This window comes from Acanthaster planci, linkage group LG05 (assembly GCF_054643075.1).
Source record: "Acanthaster planci isolate LZ-2023a linkage group LG05, COTS_SCS, whole genome shotgun sequence".
Taxonomy (NCBI): Eukaryota; Metazoa; Echinodermata; class Asteroidea; order Valvatida; family Acanthasteridae; genus Acanthaster; species Acanthaster planci.
In genome coordinates, this window is record NC_141781.1 from 11037228 (window position 1) to 11056257 (window position 19030).

The 19030-nt window shown below is 41.7% G+C and overlaps 1 protein-coding gene across 3 annotated transcripts in view; it reads left to right on the forward strand.

Moving 5' to 3' along the window:
• Window positions 1-18678, forward strand: part of LOC110982412 (pregnancy zone protein-like) — a 36697-nt gene extending 18019 nt beyond the window's left edge. For all 3 annotated transcript variants that reach the window (XM_087136696.1, XM_087136697.1, XM_087136698.1), the window contains exons 21-32: window positions 174-225; window positions 462-557; window positions 1529-1648; window positions 2149-2447; window positions 3003-3077; window positions 3542-3698; window positions 6641-6870; window positions 7680-7901; window positions 8405-8535; window positions 14855-15023; window positions 16750-16852; window positions 17136-18678. In XM_087136696.1, the coding sequence (XP_086992822.1) occupies window positions 174-225; window positions 462-557; window positions 1529-1648; window positions 2149-2447; window positions 3003-3077; window positions 3542-3698; window positions 6641-6870; window positions 7680-7901; window positions 8405-8535; window positions 14855-15023; window positions 16750-16852; window positions 17136-17185 (1704 nt within the window). In that variant the 3' untranslated portion in view covers window positions 17186-18678. The remainder of the gene's footprint in view (window positions 1-173; window positions 226-461; window positions 558-1528; window positions 1649-2148; window positions 2448-3002; window positions 3078-3541; window positions 3699-6640; window positions 6871-7679; window positions 7902-8404; window positions 8536-14854; window positions 15024-16749; window positions 16853-17135) is intronic.
• The last annotated feature ends 352 nt before the right edge of the window (window positions 18679-19030 follow it).

Here is a 19030-nt window from a genome sequence, read left to right on the forward strand (position 1 = left end):
ACACACTCTGAAATTCAATGCTTACAAGTTTCTTTTTGGTTCTACGAAGCTGATGGATCCCAAGAGATCAAATGTCTCTGAATGTACAAGTACAGAATTTTAAACTTTGGTGAACATCAACATTGGATGCCGGGTAGAGTAAAATTTTCTGCGGCGTGTTATTTATTATCCAGCCAGAAGGAGTGGAGACAGAGCAGGTGTTCAGTGCCTACTTTTGTCCTGAAGGTGAGTCTGTGCTTTTCATGGGAGTCTCACAGTTGTCAGTTTTTTGTTTCTTCTGTTTTAGAACAGGGAAATGAAATGGCCAAAGTTTCTTATAAATGTTAAAAAAACAACTACAAAAAGGCAGACAAATAAAACTTCTCAGTTATAAATATTTGTCATCCAGGCTTCAAACCAGGCTGAATTCAGTAGAGTGACAGATGCCCCTGGACTTTTGATTTTTTTGCCACCTTATTCAGATTATCCGGATGACACATACAAAGAGGTCATTTCCCTCAGGGATCTGCCAGACAACTATGTGAGTGGATCAGAGAGGGCTGTTGTCACTGTCACAGGTAAGAACGGCTGTCACGGGTGTCCCGGTCAACTTACCATGGCCAGGATTAACACGCTTGTCTGTAGAAAGTAGTTGCACTGCTGTTGGCCAGTGCCTTCCATAGACGCACATGTTAATTTTAGCCACAGCCGTGAGATCTGGATGTAGCCGCAGTGTGGACCCTGCATGACTGTATGCCCCGGGCTGTTTAACTGCAAAGTTAGTTGTTAGTAGGGGACACCTGACTACCTTTTCACATCATGACCCCACACAGGAAGAGAAAATGGTGACCACTTCAGTGTAAGAGCTCCAGTTTATGGGACCCAACAAACATGCAGTCATCTAAGCATGTGTGCTTTGAACATTGTTGTAGTCGAGACCATCATGAGACCTTTCACAAGACCAGTCACAAGTAACGGGGTGAATGACGACAATTTATATGGTTGTAATTCATCATTTGACTAGCTTGTGACTTGATTTCAGACTGGAGGTCTTGTGATGGTTTTGTGGGGTCTTGTGATGGTCATAAGAGGTCTCAACTGCAGCACTGGCTTTCGAGAACGTTTTCCCGGTTTTCGTCTGAATGTGCACAAAGTTGTGTTGTCTTTGCTTGGGCATCAAATACACAGTAGCAATGGCATTTGACTGTAACACCACAGGCTTTTGTCCCTGTTCATTTCATGCCGATACTTGTGTGGTAAAGTAAAATTTCATCCAAGCATTGAGGTCCGTGGTGGGATTTGGTGAGCCACCTCATGTTGACAGCGATTGGGGGAGGGGAGTGGCATGGGGTAAAAACAAGGAGTGTGAAACATGGCAGTCAAGTGCCCTGGCTTCTCTCACTGCCATTTTTGACACTTTGTCTCGTGGTAAAGGCCCAGTCAGTGTTATTGGTATTTAGTAAAGTGACACTGTATGTTTGGTGTTCAATTCAGTTATTTAACGTTGACAATTATCGTCCTTTGTTCCCTTTATTCCTGTAATTCACAGGAGACATGCTTGGCCCCACTATCAGTAACCTTGACCATCTCCTGAAGATCCCAACTGGTTGTGGTGAACAGAACATGATTGGGTTCGTCCCCAACATCTTTGTCCTGCACTACCTCAAAGGTACAGTGGGAGAATTTTAAGATCAGCGATAGGACATTAGAATCCGACACTGTTGAAGAGATTTTAAAAAGCCATGTTAAAAGCACTAGAGTGAGTTTTAGATTATGTTCTCAAGCTGGTAAAAATGCAAAGGGGCATTGAATTTAGACAAAGTTAGAATTGAGTCCCGAGTAAGTAGCATATTTTGTCCTTCAGAAAAACTACATGCTTTACTGCGATGTGTGCTTGGTGGTTCAGATGAACTTGGACCTAAATCATTTGTATGCCTGAGTTTGCTGAAACAATTTTGAGAACTGTCAAAAAAGTTTTTCAAGTAACTTTTGCATTTAATTAGTTTGGATTAGAAAATATTTTTTTCATGATTCAATTATCTATGCACGCTTGAGTAAGTTTCATTTCGTTGGAGCATTCTTGGCCCCGATCTGACTATTTTCTTAACATTCACAATCTCTGAATCTTCATAATTTCTTTGTATCTGCTTTTTTTGCCGTTTGTTTTAGGTATCAACAAGCTCAGTGCTCTTATTGAAAACAAGGCCAAGGAGAACATGAAGATCGGCTACCAGCGGGAGCTGAACTATCGGCGGAACGACAACTCCTACTCGGCCTTTGGCATGAGCGACCCCGAGGGCAGCACCTGGCTGACAGCCTTCGTTATGCGCTCCTTCGCCCAGGCCAGCGAGTACATCTACATCGACCAGGAGGACTTGGACAAGAGCACGGCCTGGCTGCGCAAGCAGCAAAGAGATTCAGACGGATGCTTCGAGTCCCGAGGCAGGGTCATACACAAGGACATGAAGGTATATGGTTTAAGATGGTTTCCCCAAACTCTTTCTTAGTCTCGTGCATTTGTGTAAGCGTATGAGAAGGGAAGATGGTGGATCAATAGCCAACAGCACCTCCATTGTGGTGATTTTAATGTGCTGTTTGTCATTTATTTTGGGGAGTAGTTGCCTGCCCCTTGCTCACCCCCTCCCCTGTTCCAGTCATCTACCCCACCATTCCCCCCACCCCACCTCCATCAGTCATCGGGTATGGGTGACCGCAGACTGAGAGATCTGTGTGTTTCTTGCTCTCATATATGGCAGATGCACTTGGACTGACATATAGAAAATTGAGGACTGCAGAAATGATAAACTTATGCACATAAAATATGTTCCTTGTTTTTCTGACAGCATACTCATCACGTAAACCAGAGTCTTTAGCCCTTTCCACTTGAAATAATGCGCAAGTCTATGGTTGTGGCTGCAGCCGCCTCCCATTGGGTTGTATGCAATTTTAAGCCACAGCCAAGTGATGTGGACATGGCCTTTGGGACCCTATTACACACATGTTGCTCATTTTTGTGTTCCTAGGGAAGCGTGAATGATGTCACAACCCTCACTGCCTACGTCATCATCTCTCTCATAGAGGCGGGAGTACCTCTTGATGTAAGCTCACCGATCTAACATTCAAAGCTCCTTATTGGATCGCTTTGTGAACTATTTTTGATGTTAACTTCAAGCTTATTCGCTGAAAGGTGAAAGGTCTTCATGATTTGAAGTTGTGTAGTCCAAGGTCATAAACTGTAATGTGTATATGGTGTGACGTCATTTTGTGAACAATATCATGCTTGTTTCAGTTTTACAGTTGCAAGTTCCTTTTCAACATAGTGTCTGATAGAGGACCCCATAGTAATGGCCCGTGAAATCATGAACAAGATGCCTTTTTTCAGTCATAAAGCAGCAAAAATTTTGAACCGGCTTTTTGCGGACAAATATCTTAGAATCCTGAGGCAAGACAGTTTGATTTGAAGTCGGTTGCTACTGAATGACTGTGTAAACTTCATTCATTGTCATGTTCCATTTCCCTGCATCTGGATTTTATTTGTACCGATCTGCCCCCCCCTCCCCAGGATGCACATGTACAGAAAGCCATCGGCTGCCTGGATGGAAAGATCAACATCGATTCTGCCGACATGTACACGCTAGCCATAGCCAGCTATGCCTACATCTTAGCTGGCCATCCCAACAAGGAGGATATACTGGCTAGGCTTGACATGCTGGCAGTGGGTAAGCTTGTGAGCATTTAAGGTGAACTCATAGGTCACTGAGCCCATGTCTGAATCAGCTCATTATCATCTTCACGAACTAACATGCAACTTGCACGTTGCCACCCGCCAAACCGCAAATTCTCGGTTTGTGGCCCTACGTGCTCTGCACGCTTTGAATTACACAGTGAAAAGGCTGATTGTTCGGTGGCATGCGGCTCTACTCACCCTTCCACATTTCCGTTGCCTCTTTTCAAAGTGGGGACTATTTTGAAGCTGGTGATAATGATGCAAAATCGGTCTTTTCATTTCTGGGCTACGCACAATGACCAATTACCGTATATGCGAGAGCCAGGGTCTGCCTTCTTTCACCGTGTTCGCTCGAGCGTGGGCCGAGAATAATAGCTGACAAGTAGGCTCAGGATCTCAATTTTTACGGTGGCTATAGCCGCCGCCTGGTACGAAGGGGTTAAAGAGTTGGGTTTTCACAGACATTCACAAACATTTTGTGGATATAGGATTCAGGGAAATATGCATTAAAAAGTTTGACACTGATTACATCCGTCCGTGTAGTTGTGGCATATAGCATCATTTCACTTTTCTAACTTTGGAAAGATGTCTGGAGTACACGTGCAGTACACCTAGGGGGGGGGTTCATGACAACAATGTTGTTGGCTTGATGAGGCCCACACATCCAAGTGGGTATTTGCCTGCAACTGGTTATGGGGACCCCCTATTGTTCCTCTTTTTTTTTTGTACTCTAACTTTTTTAGAAGACCACCCATATGTTTTGTACACAGTTGTCAATCGGGGACCCTCTGTCAATTGGGACCTTATTGTTTTCTAGTATTCAGGGTACCCAATTGAATGCAGAAACAAACTCACACACACAAATGTCATTTGGTGTCAGTCTGTGATGTCAGTGACAAAAGATATTGCATCACTGTGGGGTGATACCGTATGTATGTACGGGTTCACATGCGTGGTATTTATGTCATGGAGCTCGGATGACTAGTTTGGAATTTAGATTTTGGTTTTATATTTCACGTGTCACACCAGTACACCTTGGCCTTGACACCCAGTTGCATGAAGTCACCCATCTAACCTTTCTCTCCTTGGTGAGGGAGGGACTACGTACCTGCACACAGTGCGGATACCCATCTTTTCTTAGTTGGACCCCAACCCGATGGCTTTCATACCACCTGGACTAATGGGTTGTTGGCCATCTTGTTTCCATGACAGTGGACTGTCACCTCACATCATGTATGGAATAAAACTTCATCTGGACTCATACAAATTTCATGCAATAAGCCAGAGCCAGCTCGTACCCTGCTTCAGAATTTGTAATCGAGGTCCTTTTCCTTTTGTCATCAGCCACGAGTTCTCATCACGGTTGGTTGGGCCAGGGTAAATTGAATAATCAATAATACATGTTATGCACTAAGCTCATGCATATCAAATATCCTATTTCTCAATTATTTTTATTGTTAGAATCAATCAGGATGTCACTTGTAAACAGTCTTTTTATGTTGAAGGGCCATGCTCCTGGAAACGGAAATGAACATTGTGGCAAATTATTAGGAGGATTGCCGTATATGATGTTGGAAACTCATTTATTTTGGGGTGGGCGATGTACCCTCTCTCCTCCCTCCCCCGGGATTGCACTTGTGCCTTTTGCTCTGTTTTTGTGCAGTTGTTGCTCATGTGTTGATGTATAGGATTCATTTTCAATTAGATGAGACCGTATATCATCCTGTGTGGTTAGGCCAATTGTCAAATACTCTTTTCACTATGAGCCCCGAGCAGGACCAAGAGAGGGTGCAATTGTACAAACAGTGGAGGCTCCTTTGGTTGGAAATGCACTTGCTACTTCACAAATGACCGTGGAATGCACAGCGTCACTATACCAGAAAGAAAAGGTTGAAATGTCCAATTTTTCTCAAATTGCAGTAAGAAAACTGCTTGTGGACACACAGACAAACTTGCTTTGTAGTTGTGGGGACACACGCTTATGAGGGGACCTGAAACATTGTGGGGACAGAGAAATGTCCCAACAAGTTGGTCCTCATTTGCCTAAAAGAAAAAGAAATTGTCTTGCTATGTTGTGAAGGCCCATTCAGACAGATTGACACATACACACACACCCACGTAAGCACAAGGCAAATATATTAATCCCTTTGGGCTTTGCTGACAGGGCATAGAAATAAAGAAATGAAAGAGGTTCTGACTTAAGTTTATTTCCCTCCATGACAATCGGATAACATTTTTCATTCAGAGCACTCAGTGGAAGCCTGGGGACTTGGGTAAAAAGTAACCAGCTATATTGGGTAACAGCAGCACGCAAAGGGGCTGAAGGCTGTCATATATCTTGTCTGCAAAAATGGTCATTATTCTGACATTGAATCACGCATTCTTGATGACTGCTGATGACTTCATTCCTTATTTGTTCTTTCAGTTGGCGCTTCCAATTGCTCCCCTTTTCTTGCCTTTGATGCCTTTTTTGGTGATGCCAATTTCTAATGACCAGTTGATGACCGATTTTTCTAGTAGGGAATATATTGCAGGGCAGAGAAATATAGATTTCCCACTATAAATCGAGTAAGCTTTTGCTTATCAGTTTCAAATTTGGTTGTGTGATTTGGTCTGATCAGATCCCGAAGACTGTTGATTTTGGACATCAAAGGTTTACTGTGAAAACAGTAGAGATGTTTATTTCTTCCCCCATAAGAAGAGAAGGACTGGACGTACCAACTTATTGTATAACGAATTGCATAGGTCAAAGGTCAGTGGTGTTAAAACAACAGAAATGATAAATTCTCAATGGACACTCTTTTGATCACAAGTCTTGGGTTCAGGCATGGATTTGGCTGGGCGTTTGTGTTTGTTAACCCATCATTCTGGATCTTCTTTTCTTTATTTATTTCTGTAGGTATTTATTTATTTTGCATCTTCCTCTGTCTTAAGATTCTGACGACGGCCTGAGACACTGGGAGGGGCGTCCGGAACCAGTCCCCGATGATCGACCCCCGTACCTCCACCACCAGGCCTCTTCACAACACATCGAGATCACCTCCTACGTGCTGCTGACCTACATCTGGGCCTACAGTAAGACGGAGGCACTGGTACAGGGAAACACTGTGGCCCGCTGGATTGTCGGACAGCGCAACGCCAATGGAGGGTTTGCCTCTACTCAGGTTTGGTTCTCACGAGCTCGATACTTTGGTTGTGTGATTATCTTTGATCTGATTTGTACATTTTCTCTTGAGCTTGTTTTCAGTAGTGTAACCTCCCCCCCTGGAAATGTTTTAAAAATTACAAAAAATGGCAAATGAATAGATACAAGAATAACCAAATAAAAACTTGGAAGTACTTTAATGATTTCTACTAATTTTTTTTTTTATCGTCATGTACAAATTTTGCGTACCCATTCATAGCATACCCAGTGCACTGACTTCAGTATCACCCAAATGCCATTTAGATAAATGTTGAAACTTAATTTTTAAATTTTTCTTTTTTTCAAGATTATCTGCTAGATGGTTGGCCTGCCCCCATTTAATGATTGAAGATCAGAAATGGTGTCCTTAAGTAACTTTACCCTATAACAGTCCTCAGTCCTCCAACAGGTGAAGGATTGAGGACTGTTAGGATTAATAGTAATCTAATTTACAAAATGCACCTGCACATATGCAGATGTTCTCTAAGATAATTTATCTCCAAACATTGCACCTTTGTTTCTTTGTGAGTAATTTTGCCTGTGTCAGTTGTTCGCCCCACACTTTTACAGGAACTAAATTCCAAATATCCCTACTACTGATGACACCTATACAAATAAATGCTATTTTACAAAACCTTTGGCTTTTCTGTTCTTAAATGTATCTCTCCCAAATCAGAGAGAAATATGATTTCTGACTAACGTGAATTTGTGTTATTGTGACTGAAGATAACGGGTTCGTGATCATTCTTGACCAAACATCACTGACGGGTCCCGTTTGTCCATCTTCAGGACACGGTGATGGCCTTGCAAGCTCTGGCTGAGTACGGCCTGATGGCCTACCGTGGGGGTCAGCAGGATATCCAGCTCCAGGTCAAGTTCTCCTGCGAGCCCAACCCTCACTGGCTGTATGTAAAGGATCACAACCGCCTGCTGCTGCAGACCCTGACCGTGCCGGAGGTGCCCGTCCAGGTCAAGATGATGGCCACAGGTCCCGGCTGTGTCATGACACAGGTTGGTGTAAAAAACATCCTTAAGGATGGGTCTTGAGACTCAGATTGTTGTAGTCAACACCCCATGGGCATTTCTTATCGGATGGTGTCTAACCCACCTCGGAATCGTGAAACATGGAGGACAGCTAAACATGTAGCATTGTCCAAAATTTTTATGGAATATACTTTTGGTTTTAAACGCTAATTTGTTTGAACTGCACGGCTTAACATTTATAAACCAAAACTGCTTGAGCTTTGGAGCTGTGTGTTTAGGACAAGACACCTTGTGGTTGGGAATGGTTCGATGGTTAAAGGCAAAAGAGAATTCAAACACTGTCAGTCTTAATTGAGCGTCATTATATATTAGACAAAATAGCTTTCAAGGCACCGCGGTTGATCAGCGGCGTACGTGCATTTTTCTTTCCCAGGCAGTTCTCATGTAAAAGCTTGACAGATTCAAATGATTTGATTTGTTTGTTTGTGTACATTATTGTCTACTAGTTACCTTTGGCTTTCATCCCATAGGTGATAGTGACGTACAATGAGCTACCGGAAGAGCCTGCTGAGCCCCCGTTTAAGATCAGTTTTGAGCAGAAAGAGAACAAAGACAACAACCCGACCCCTTGCTCCACCTTCCTGCTCACAGTCTGTGCCCGGTAAGTGATCATTCTGCTCTCTTTGCTAAGCCTGACCCCTTGCTCCACCTTCCTGCTCACAGTCTGTGCCCGGTAAGTGATCATTCTGCTCTCTTTGCTAAGCCTGACCCCTTGCTCCACCTTCCTGCTCACAGTCTGTGCCCGGTAAGTGATCATTCTGCTCTCTTGCTAAGCCTGACCCCTTGCTCCACCTTCCTGCTCACAGTCTGTGCCCGGTAAGTGATCATTCTGCTCTCTTGCTAAGCCTGACCCCTTGCTCCACCTTCCTGCTCACAGTCTGTGCCCGGTAAGTGATCATTCTGCTCTCTTGCTAAGCCTGACCCCTTGCTCCACCTTCCTGCTCACAGTCTGTGCCCGGTAAGTGATCATTCTGCTCTCTTTGCTAAGCCTGACCCCTTGCTCCACCTTCCTGCTCACAGTCTGTGCCCGGTAAGTGATCATTCTGCTCTCTTTGCTAAGCCTGACCCCTTGCTCCACCTTCTTGCTCACAGTCTGTGCTAAGGAGACAACTCAGTAGATTATTCTGTCACCGGGAATGTTTGTCGGACAACTACAGTTTTTGCTTTAGCAACACTAGCGTGGATCTCTCGCAAAGGACGCCATCTTTATCCCTAACTCCCTAGGGTGTGCGCAAAATCCTATTAAAATTGGAGGATTCAGGGCTGTTAGGGTCATAGGAACATTAAAGCTTTGTATTTTAACATCATCAGGTGTGTGTGCATGCTGCATGTAAAATGTTCTACGCCCGTGATCAAAAATTTTTTTGAAATCCTGTGCAGCCGATGCACGCCACAAAAATTTGATATCTAAAATGCTTATGCACATGGCAATTTCATCGGAAGTGATGCAGTTTCAGAGACTTGTTATCTGTCAGTTTGGTGGAAAAAAAAAGCTGCTCCTACGCAGTATCTAGAATTACAGCGTCCTGTCACTGAAGTGCCAGAGATTATGGCAGCCCATAAACAGAACGGATAATGGATGATATCTCTCTTTTCGCATACCGACTCAACAATTCGTAGGTGTGTGTGTTTTTTTTTTAACACATGATTACATTGGAAATATACGTGTGTGGATAGTACTGAGCGTAAATCCATTTGTTTTTGTGCAATATCACATATAAATGATTAAGGGTGGATGGCTAACGCTGTGATAATACACCGATGTTCAAGATTTTGGTCACAAAGTAGAAAAACTGATCTCTGAGTTCAACAAAATGGTGGTACCAGTACTCTACAGTCAACCATTCACATTGAGCAAACAGCACACCAAGCGAGGACAGTCCTTTCTGGATAAAATTTGTTGATTCCTCTTGGTTATATTTTGATATTGTTTTCCGTGAAAAAAATTCAGTCATCGGTGATTCAACCAGTGGTGTGTAACCTGTCATAAAAAGCCTGCATAAACCCAGTTGTCCAATAGGCGATTTGTTGATCATGCAACGTAAATTATTTGCCCCAGTGCCTGGTGCAGATGCGGTGCAAACAGTGCGTAGTAAAACCATGTAGAACCAAGCGATAGTTTGTTGAAATGTAGTGTTGTAGTCGAGACCACTTAAGACCTTCACAAGACCACACCAGACCTCCAGTCTGAATTCAAGTCGCAAGCTATTCAAATGAATTGCAACAAAAGCATTCCTTTGTCGTCGTTCACTCTATTACTTGTGACTGGCCTTGTACATGGTCTTGTGTCTGGTCTTGTGATGGTCTTAACTACAGCACTGGCACTCGTACATTAAAGGCCAGAAGGAGAAATTTGTATCGACCAGCTCCTGTAGTGATTTCAAGTGCAATGTTAAAACGATAACTTCAATTACCAGTGAGGTGACAAAGGTTGATGAGGCATTGTGTAAAAGAAATAACGCATGTTTTACATAGGCCTACAAGCAGTGGCTTGAATGTTGTATTCCTTGGAGCAAAGCCGATGAGTGGGATGGATAGTTTTGTGAGTCACCTCATGAACTTTGTCTTGCATGGCTGCTATACCCTCACTTCAACATTCGTTATTTGTGTCACATGCAGTGAACACACTGGACAATGCAAATGCATGCTCAGACCAATGGTGGTAAAATGATACAGTGACAGGGTCAAATTCTTCCCGAATGAGTTTCTACAGTGCTCTTACCGCTAGCTGCACTTCTACAATTTTTCTCGCCCTGATCCCTTATTACGCAGAATGTATCAGTCATTTAATTTCTGATAATCAGTACCTGGGGCTCAGATAGTTCTTTATTTCTTGAATTCCAGACATAACATGAAATTTTGCAGGAGTGGAGGATGGAAAGAAATATAAAGAAAGTTCTGCTTTTCTTCCACAGTTAACTTAGGGTTAACTCCAGGGTTGAAGTAGAAAACAAAGTTAAATATACATGCAGTCCATTATTTATTTAGTTTTGGGTTTTTCAGAACACCAGAAACACCATCGAGAATGAGATAATATCAATTGTTTCCTTTTATCTTTTTTTTCTAATTGCATTTTTTGGGAGTTGGCAGGTTTGTCCTCCACCTAACCTGTTGGTTTTACAACTAAGGAGGCAGCAAACACTGAAGTTTTATAATTATTTCACTGAAAACTTATATGCACAAGAGCAATAATCTAGAGTCAGTAGTTACAGTTTTCAGGTTAGTAAGTTTTGTATTTACAAATGCAATATATACTAATGAACTTAATCAGTTTTACTGAAGATAAAACATATTCATTTCTGAGGTCTCAGGCTCAGTCTTGCACTAGTCATTATGTACATGAAAGTTTCACATTGTTGCAAATGCCTCATTTATGAGGACAGCACTGAAACCTTAAAAATTCCAGAGGTCACGGGTTTGAATCCCTTACTAGTTTATTCTTTTACAGTGAAAATTATATTTCTGCACAAATTTTTTGTTATTGTAAACTGCTTGTACATTATTATAGAGGTTTCAAGTTTCAATCAAGTATTAGTCATTTGTTTTTAAATGCAGAAATGTATTTATTAATTTTTGCATTATGGAAATGTATCCATTCACCTTGTTGAATTGTCTTTTACTGTGATATATTTAACAAATCTTTCGATGCACTGAAAATGTTCATAAGGAGATAAGAGGTTTTGTCCCACAAAAACAAATCCTGCAAAATAAACACATCACAATTTCAACTGGGTACCAAGTCACACAGTTGTTTTAGGAAATTGATTCCAAAGTATTAAGTCTATTCAAATCATCCACCATCTTGAAATAAATTACTTTCCTCTATGGCAATGTCCACAGTTTCCTTTTTTCCCTAATTACAGTATTTATTTCGTTTAAGCATATCATAACCACAGGTTTGAAATCTCTGTTCAAGGATCAAAATTTCTGATCGGAATTTACCCACCTTAGCCAGTCAAGTTGACAATTTAATGGAGGGTGAATCACACAGATGGTAGAAACTCTCTAAGAACACTTGAGTGGTCTTTCATCAAGTCCCTGCCAGTGAAATTGCTGTTCCTTGTCCCAAGTTTGCCTGGTAGTTGGCATGGTTTAAGAGAAGAAAAAAATCCAAAGTCAGGCTGTTGAAGGCTTTGGGTAGGCAGTGTATTGATAGTACTGACAATCCTGACGAGTGGTGTAGTCAGTGCTCTTGACCTCCCAGATAGTGGCATTATTCAGGAGGCATTGCATTCCCCCTGAAGTCTCCAGGAGGTTGAAGGAACGGCAGCCAGGCTCCAGGGAGCAAGCCTTGCAGCACTGCACAGGATGGGCAACACTGGTTTCCATGAAGCCGTGGTTCATCAGGCAGGTGCTGTTCTGTTTGACCCCTCCATGCCCTCCGGCTGTCGCCCTAGCCCCGATGGCAAAGCAGTGGAGATACACGGTGGGCAGGCTGGCGCGACGCTCGCAGATTGGGTAGAACTGACTTGAGCAGTCGGCAAGGTCGCTGCTCACCACATCCTCAGCCACGAACATGACGGGGCAGTTTTCGCTGTTGCCAATGAAGTACTCCTGGTTGAGATCACTGGAACACCCGCTTGTGTCGAGCGCATACCAGACAGAGACATTGCAATTGCTCGCCAGTGCCCCAATAAACTGGCTTTCACTTGTAGAGGTGGAGTCTGCCAGGCACCCACCAGCCGATTTGCACAATCTTACTGCCTGGGACCAGGTGCGCTGGTGATCGTTGAATATCTTGTAGCAGGACTGGCCATTGCGGGCCCATCCCTCAAGACAGATGTGCCTGCCTGAAGTCAAGCAGCCATCACCTATTAACGCACTCATGGCCCAGATGAGCAAACCACTAAGCAGTATTTTTACACAGCACATAATTCTACACTGGCTATCTTACTCCACTTTACATGGAAAAGGCAAGCTTGGCAACAGATGAATGGCTCAACACTTCAAGCGCCAGCTTCTCAGAAACTGATTGCAGTTTGGTGTCGTGTGTGTATGTCATAGGCTGCTTCCTGCCTCATGACTCGCACATCTAGTCATTATTGGGCTGTGCGCCGGTGCAAATTGTTTTTTTCCCAGCTAATTTAACTGTACCATCTCTCCCATAGATTAAGCAGCACCACAAAAAAACAAAGTACCTACCCCGAAGGTGAGCTCAATCTACACCGGATCCCCTCGTAACCGTTCAGCTTGACTGGTTTTGAATACACGCAGAGGATGATGGATTATTATGATCCATCTGTGAACAATGGCAAATGTTACCCGTAGCCAGTCTGAAGAGCGGCCAGACAGTATAGGCTCTCTGACAAATGCATAATTTGATGGACTCTCTTATCCATTTTAAAGGCAGTAATGAGCACCAAAAACCATTAGAGTCACCGTCCTTCTCACTCAAGTCTTAGTAAAACTCAGTTATACTTATTGGGAAATGTCAAACATTCTGAATTGATCCAATAGACCGTATTCGCAGCGTTCCCAATTTCAGTTGTATTCCTGAACGTACAGTTTAAATTTGAAACCCGTAATGAGATGGTACCAGGTGATTTTGGGGGTCGGAATGAAATTGTAGAATATAGTCTGGTTCCTTGAATTTAATGTTTTCAAATAAATACATTACGTTGGGGAATATGACTGAAATTGGGGACGCCGTAAATACGGTCTATTACGATTCAGCAGTAGCATGGTTGTACATGTTCTTCATCAAGGAATCGTGTTCTCTTACATTGTTTTTGATGATATACTCTTTCTTATCAAATTTTAAAGAGTAAGAAGTATAGATACCTGTACATAGGAAATTCAAAGAAACCCATTGAAAGAAAACTTGTTTCACATACAAAAAAATTGAAATATAAAAATGTGCATACTGTTTATTGACTGCTTACAAAAACAACACTATGAATTAAAACAAAGTTTACATGGGAACAATTTACAAGTACAACGTGTCTTCATCATGTGAAACACAAAGCATTTACCTGGATGAAACAAGCTTTCAAATTCAAAGTCTCCTTCATTTCAACATGTGTATTCCAGAAATGAAGGAAACTTCCAAAGTTTAATTGATGTAAGAAATTTTAGAAGCATTCATTGAAGTTACGTCATTTGGTACGTTATTTTGTCTCTCCTGATCACTTGGCCAAACTCAGCAAACTGACCAAATTAATTGATATGAACAATCAACATGGTTTTTTAAATTACAGATTGCAGCATTAGCTTCATTGCTTGTGGCCTAAAGTTGAATAAAATTAACCATCAACATCAGAAAGTCTTCCGGTTCTAGCTTTTAGTCATTTGTAGAATGCGTAGTGCGATGACAATTGGGGTTGTTGCTCTAAGCTTAATTTTGACAAACGACGAAATGCTGTTTGTTTGATGCATTCATTAAAGTGACTGATGGGATTGAATTAAATCATTGTCTTGAGCAGAAAACAAAATCTGTCATACTTTCATGCCTATTGTTTATGCTGTCTGCAGTCACTCTAGCTCTTATCAAGACATCAAGACTTTTGTATTTTGCCAGTCATGAATATATTTGCATAAACCTTCCATGAATGCTGATTGGAGGAAGTTGCTTGTGTAATTCAGCATGTCCAAGTTATGGTAAACTAATGCAGAAAACCTGTGGATTTCTATTGCACATTCAGCAAATAGTTTATAAGGTCATCGTGTATTTTGAATTGTTTAGAGCTTAACCCATTAAGAAAGTCCGAGGATTTTTATTCTGGAAAGCTGGAGTTGTAATGAGTGTTGAAATTATTTCAACACTCTCCCTTCTTAATAGGTCTCCTTTTTCTGAGCATCGTATTGTAAATAAAGCTATTATTATTATTGTTATTATTATATCTTGGGTTGAAGGTGCTAAAGATGAATACCTACATCTCAACCACTTTTATCGCTTTGTTTCCACTGTCCCTGAAATGCAGATACAACAGTGAGGATGAGTTCTCCAACATGGCCGTCATCCAGGTGCGCATGGTATCTGGCTTTGAGGCCGACGCCAACAACATCCGCACGCTGAAGTCCAGACCCCCCTCCCCCTACCTCAAGAGGATTGATGAGGAGGGCAAAGATGTCTTCTTCTATTTTGAGCAGGTAGCTGAGGATAATGCACTGTGGTGATTGATTGACAGTGGTGGGAATGAGGGGTGACCGGTTACGGGTTTTAGGGTAACTGAATACCCAACTGAAAAAAGGTAGCTTGACATTGCAAATTTTGGTGAGTGCAGCGCATGGGAATCCAGTTTGATTTTTCTCTGATGTCAGGTTTTCAATTTTTGAAAATTCTCCAAGGTGGCCTTCAAGAACCTTTCCTAGTCATCAGGGTCTGGGAAATTACAAAGTAATTGGTGAAATTTAAATTTGTTTGTAGGTACTCAGTCCCATATTTATGATCGGCTGCCTGGGTACCTGGTTTTGGTGCACAGCCCCAGCTGGAAGTTTGGGATGATGGTGGCTGTACATTGTGGTGAAGTGATGGTGGTGAGGAAGTAAGATACAAGCAGTGATTATTTATGATGGTGATGTGGGATTGATGGTCAACTTTGTGGTGAAACTGTGGTAGCTGTTTTCATTTATGGTGATGAAGATGATGATAAGCCCATGGGCAAGTTCGAGCACTTACCACTAGTTAACTAGTGGTTGGTTCGTGACATACCCAGTGCATGTGCAGCCAAGTTGAAGTGCGAATGACCCTAGTCAACCGTTGTCAGGTCATTTGGCCTAAGCAGAGAAAACTTGGCAGCAGAAAGGGTAAAATGGCAAAAAGAAAAGTGAAAATGGTTGATTACTTGTGACATACAGTTTTCCCGGCATTTTTCTTATAACTGGTCCTCTCTGCACTGTACTATTAAAAATGGCTTATGGCAACCAACGATAATAATAATAAGGAATAAATAGAGCATTTATAATGTTCACAGTATTTGGAAAGTACCATTCAAAAGCGCAGGTCTGGGAAAGTTAAAGATGGAAAGCAACCTCAATAGGCTGGTCACGAATAGTTGACTAAACCAGTCCAACCATCGTTGACTAGCCTGCATTCGATCATTCAATAGGCTGGTCACGAATAGTTGACTAAACCAGTCCAACCATCGTTGACTAGCCTGCATTCGATCATTCAATAGGCTGGTCACGAATAGTTGACTAAACCAGTCCAACCATCGTTGACTAGCCTGCATTCGATCATTCAATTAACTGTGGTTAACTATAATCCTTAATCGAACTAGCCCCATGATGATGGTAGTGATTGTAGGAGGAGGGCCGTGTTGTTGGGTGCTCTGCTGTGGTGAGATTGTGCTGAATGTGCAAGTAATGATACTGAGCCTAGGCTGAGTAGATTTGCACAATGTATTCCCATAATGTCAGAAACTGCAATATTAGTGGCAGTTTGCTAGCATCCAATTTGTCAAAGGCATTCTGGGGATGGGGGTGGGAGGAAGGGCTTGTTTCCTAGTGTAGGCACTCAATGCGTTGCACACAATGCACATCTCGCTCTTTTTTGGAGCAGTTGGATGAGGGGGACACACTCAGCTTGTGCCCTATTTACACTGTCGCTGAAGTCTTTCCAAGTGAAAAAAAGAAGAAATGTTTGTTCTTCACAGATGTTTACAGGGGAAACTGTTAGTTGCACCACAGAGCCCGGGGAATCTGAAAGTGCGAGGGCCACTGGTCCTCAGTCTTAAAATGTTTTACACAGCTCCCTTTTCATGAAATCTCACACCCAATTGCGGGAATGATGTAAAAATGCAGCATCAATGTTATAGTATAAATTGATTCTTAAGTATTTTACAAAGCAAAACACAACATTCCCCTTTTTCATCAGCTTGGTCATGAGGATACCTGTGTGGATTTACTCGTCAGACGAGATGTCTTTGTGAAGGAGCCACGTGACGGGGTCATCACTGTCTTTGACTACTATGAGAAAGGTGAGACTTGCCAAGGAGAGAGAACTTGAAGTGGAATTCTCATCACCTTGGTTACACTGTTGGAGACAGTGCCAAGAACTGGAAAAAGGCCATTGTATATCAACAAATGTTTCACAGCAAGTGTGCTGTCTCCTCCATCTCTGCATGACAGATGCTTTAGGAAAGATCTTTAATCCTGTAAAATTGTCTCTGTCACTATTGTTTAGGGCCCTGTGTAACTGCTGTTTTCACACTGTTTCAGTGCTGTTTCTCACGCTGTTCCACGCACTTTTTTTTCTCACAGCTCTGTCAACCTCGCAGTTATACAACTTCGAGTGTCAAGGTGTGGCCTAGGAGCAGACAGTTAAGCAGCAACATCAGCCCAAAACATCAAAAGTGACCGCCAGGCAGTCATCTTATTGGCTGCTCAGTTATAATTCTGTTGAAAAATAATGTTTAAAAAACAAATCATCGACCAGCCATACAGCCCTGAATGAAGCATGTAGGTTTTAACGTTTTAAGGTATGCAGGGTTATGTTTGCTTTCTTAATTTACACATATAAACAGGTATTTATTGAAGCATTTTAGGTATTATGGCATTCCATATAAGCACTTAGGAAATGAGCCATGGGCATCACCAGGATTGTTTTGGGGGACGGGGGGAGGCAAAGCAAAGCACTCATCAACAGTGAACTGATACACCAGTAGCAGCTTTTTTAGGCAAATTGGTGATTTTCATTCATTTTTATTTCGCTTTTATATTTCTTCAATTTTTTCCCCTTTTTATTTTTCCAACTTTTTTTTTTGGGGGGGGGAAGCAGCCCCTGCTCACCTTCCCTTCACGACACTTGGGCCCTGAATTTTTGGGTTTAAGTTTACTGAAGTTATATCAGTTGGAATATTGGTTCATATCAGCATACACATTAGTTTAGAATTAAACTTCAAATCAAAGCTTAGGTTTAAAATGGGTATATCTACACATAAATCCCAGTTGGTGGTACGAAAGTAGAAGTTTCCCTTATTCAAGTGAAAATATGTAGTAGACTGAAATCTCTTAATTTTTATGCTTCAGTGGAAATGTTATTAAAAATGTTTAATTCATAAAAATTTTAGCAATACAAAAGAGCTATGTAATTAGACAAGATACACATGGAGTACGTCTGAAACTAACGGCAAAAACAAGTACAGTTGCATCCAGAAGATTTACATTGTTCAGGTTTTGCTTTTGAAGTGAAAATTAAAAGTATGATCATTAGTAATTTTTTGTTTTTTAGTTGTGTTGACTGACTGTTGTTCTGGTTATTTTTTTGAATGAAAAAAAAACAACACTTCTTGTCTAAACACAAAACCTGTCCACGAGGACATCGACAGTCAACACTGTTGCTACATGTAGGGTCACATGATCTGTTATTCCAAAGGACAGAGCAGTATACAAACACATTAGCTAAACCCGTGACTACCTTGATTGTTTGTGGGTAGATCTTTATCGAGATCTTTCCACTTTTTTTTTCTCTCTCTCACTCTTTTTTTTTGTTGACAAGAGGAATGAGAGAGCCATTATCTATCCTTGGTGACCAGCAAACATGACCTGTCAGGAAATAAACTGAAATAAGTTTGCCATTGACAGATAAAATGACAACCCAAAGGGGTCAACAACAATTCCAGAGCCATGATTAATAGTGGCCTTAGTTGTGTTGCTTCAAACTTGCATTTGGGATACTCTGACGCATTTGGGACTTTAGAATAAAGTTTAGATTGCTTCTACAAATAAATTCAACTCTGGAAATACTAATACCTATTGTTCTCTTAGGAATCTAAATAAAGTTCATGGTGGAAGAGTGGTGGAACCTGTGTACAGTTTTTCTTCTCTCAATATTATGTAATAGGAGTGTCATTTTGACATTGCTAAAACAAAAGTGTAGTCTATGAGGTCTTGGATATTTGGGGGAAAAACAAATTTTCTACATTAAAGCCCAAAATAAATGTAAAAATGCATTCCGTCAATGAGAAACGAAGCAGTACATTTGGAGAGATGGAGGGACTGCATGCATAGGATGCTTCAGGCGCACTTTGAGTAAGCCGATCTCCGATAAAACAATTCTTGGAGGTTAAAGATCGAGTGCTGACAAATGTTAAAAAGACATGAGATCGTACTATTTCAATTTGGGCATGGCGTATGGATAGAGTTGTAACCAGAAG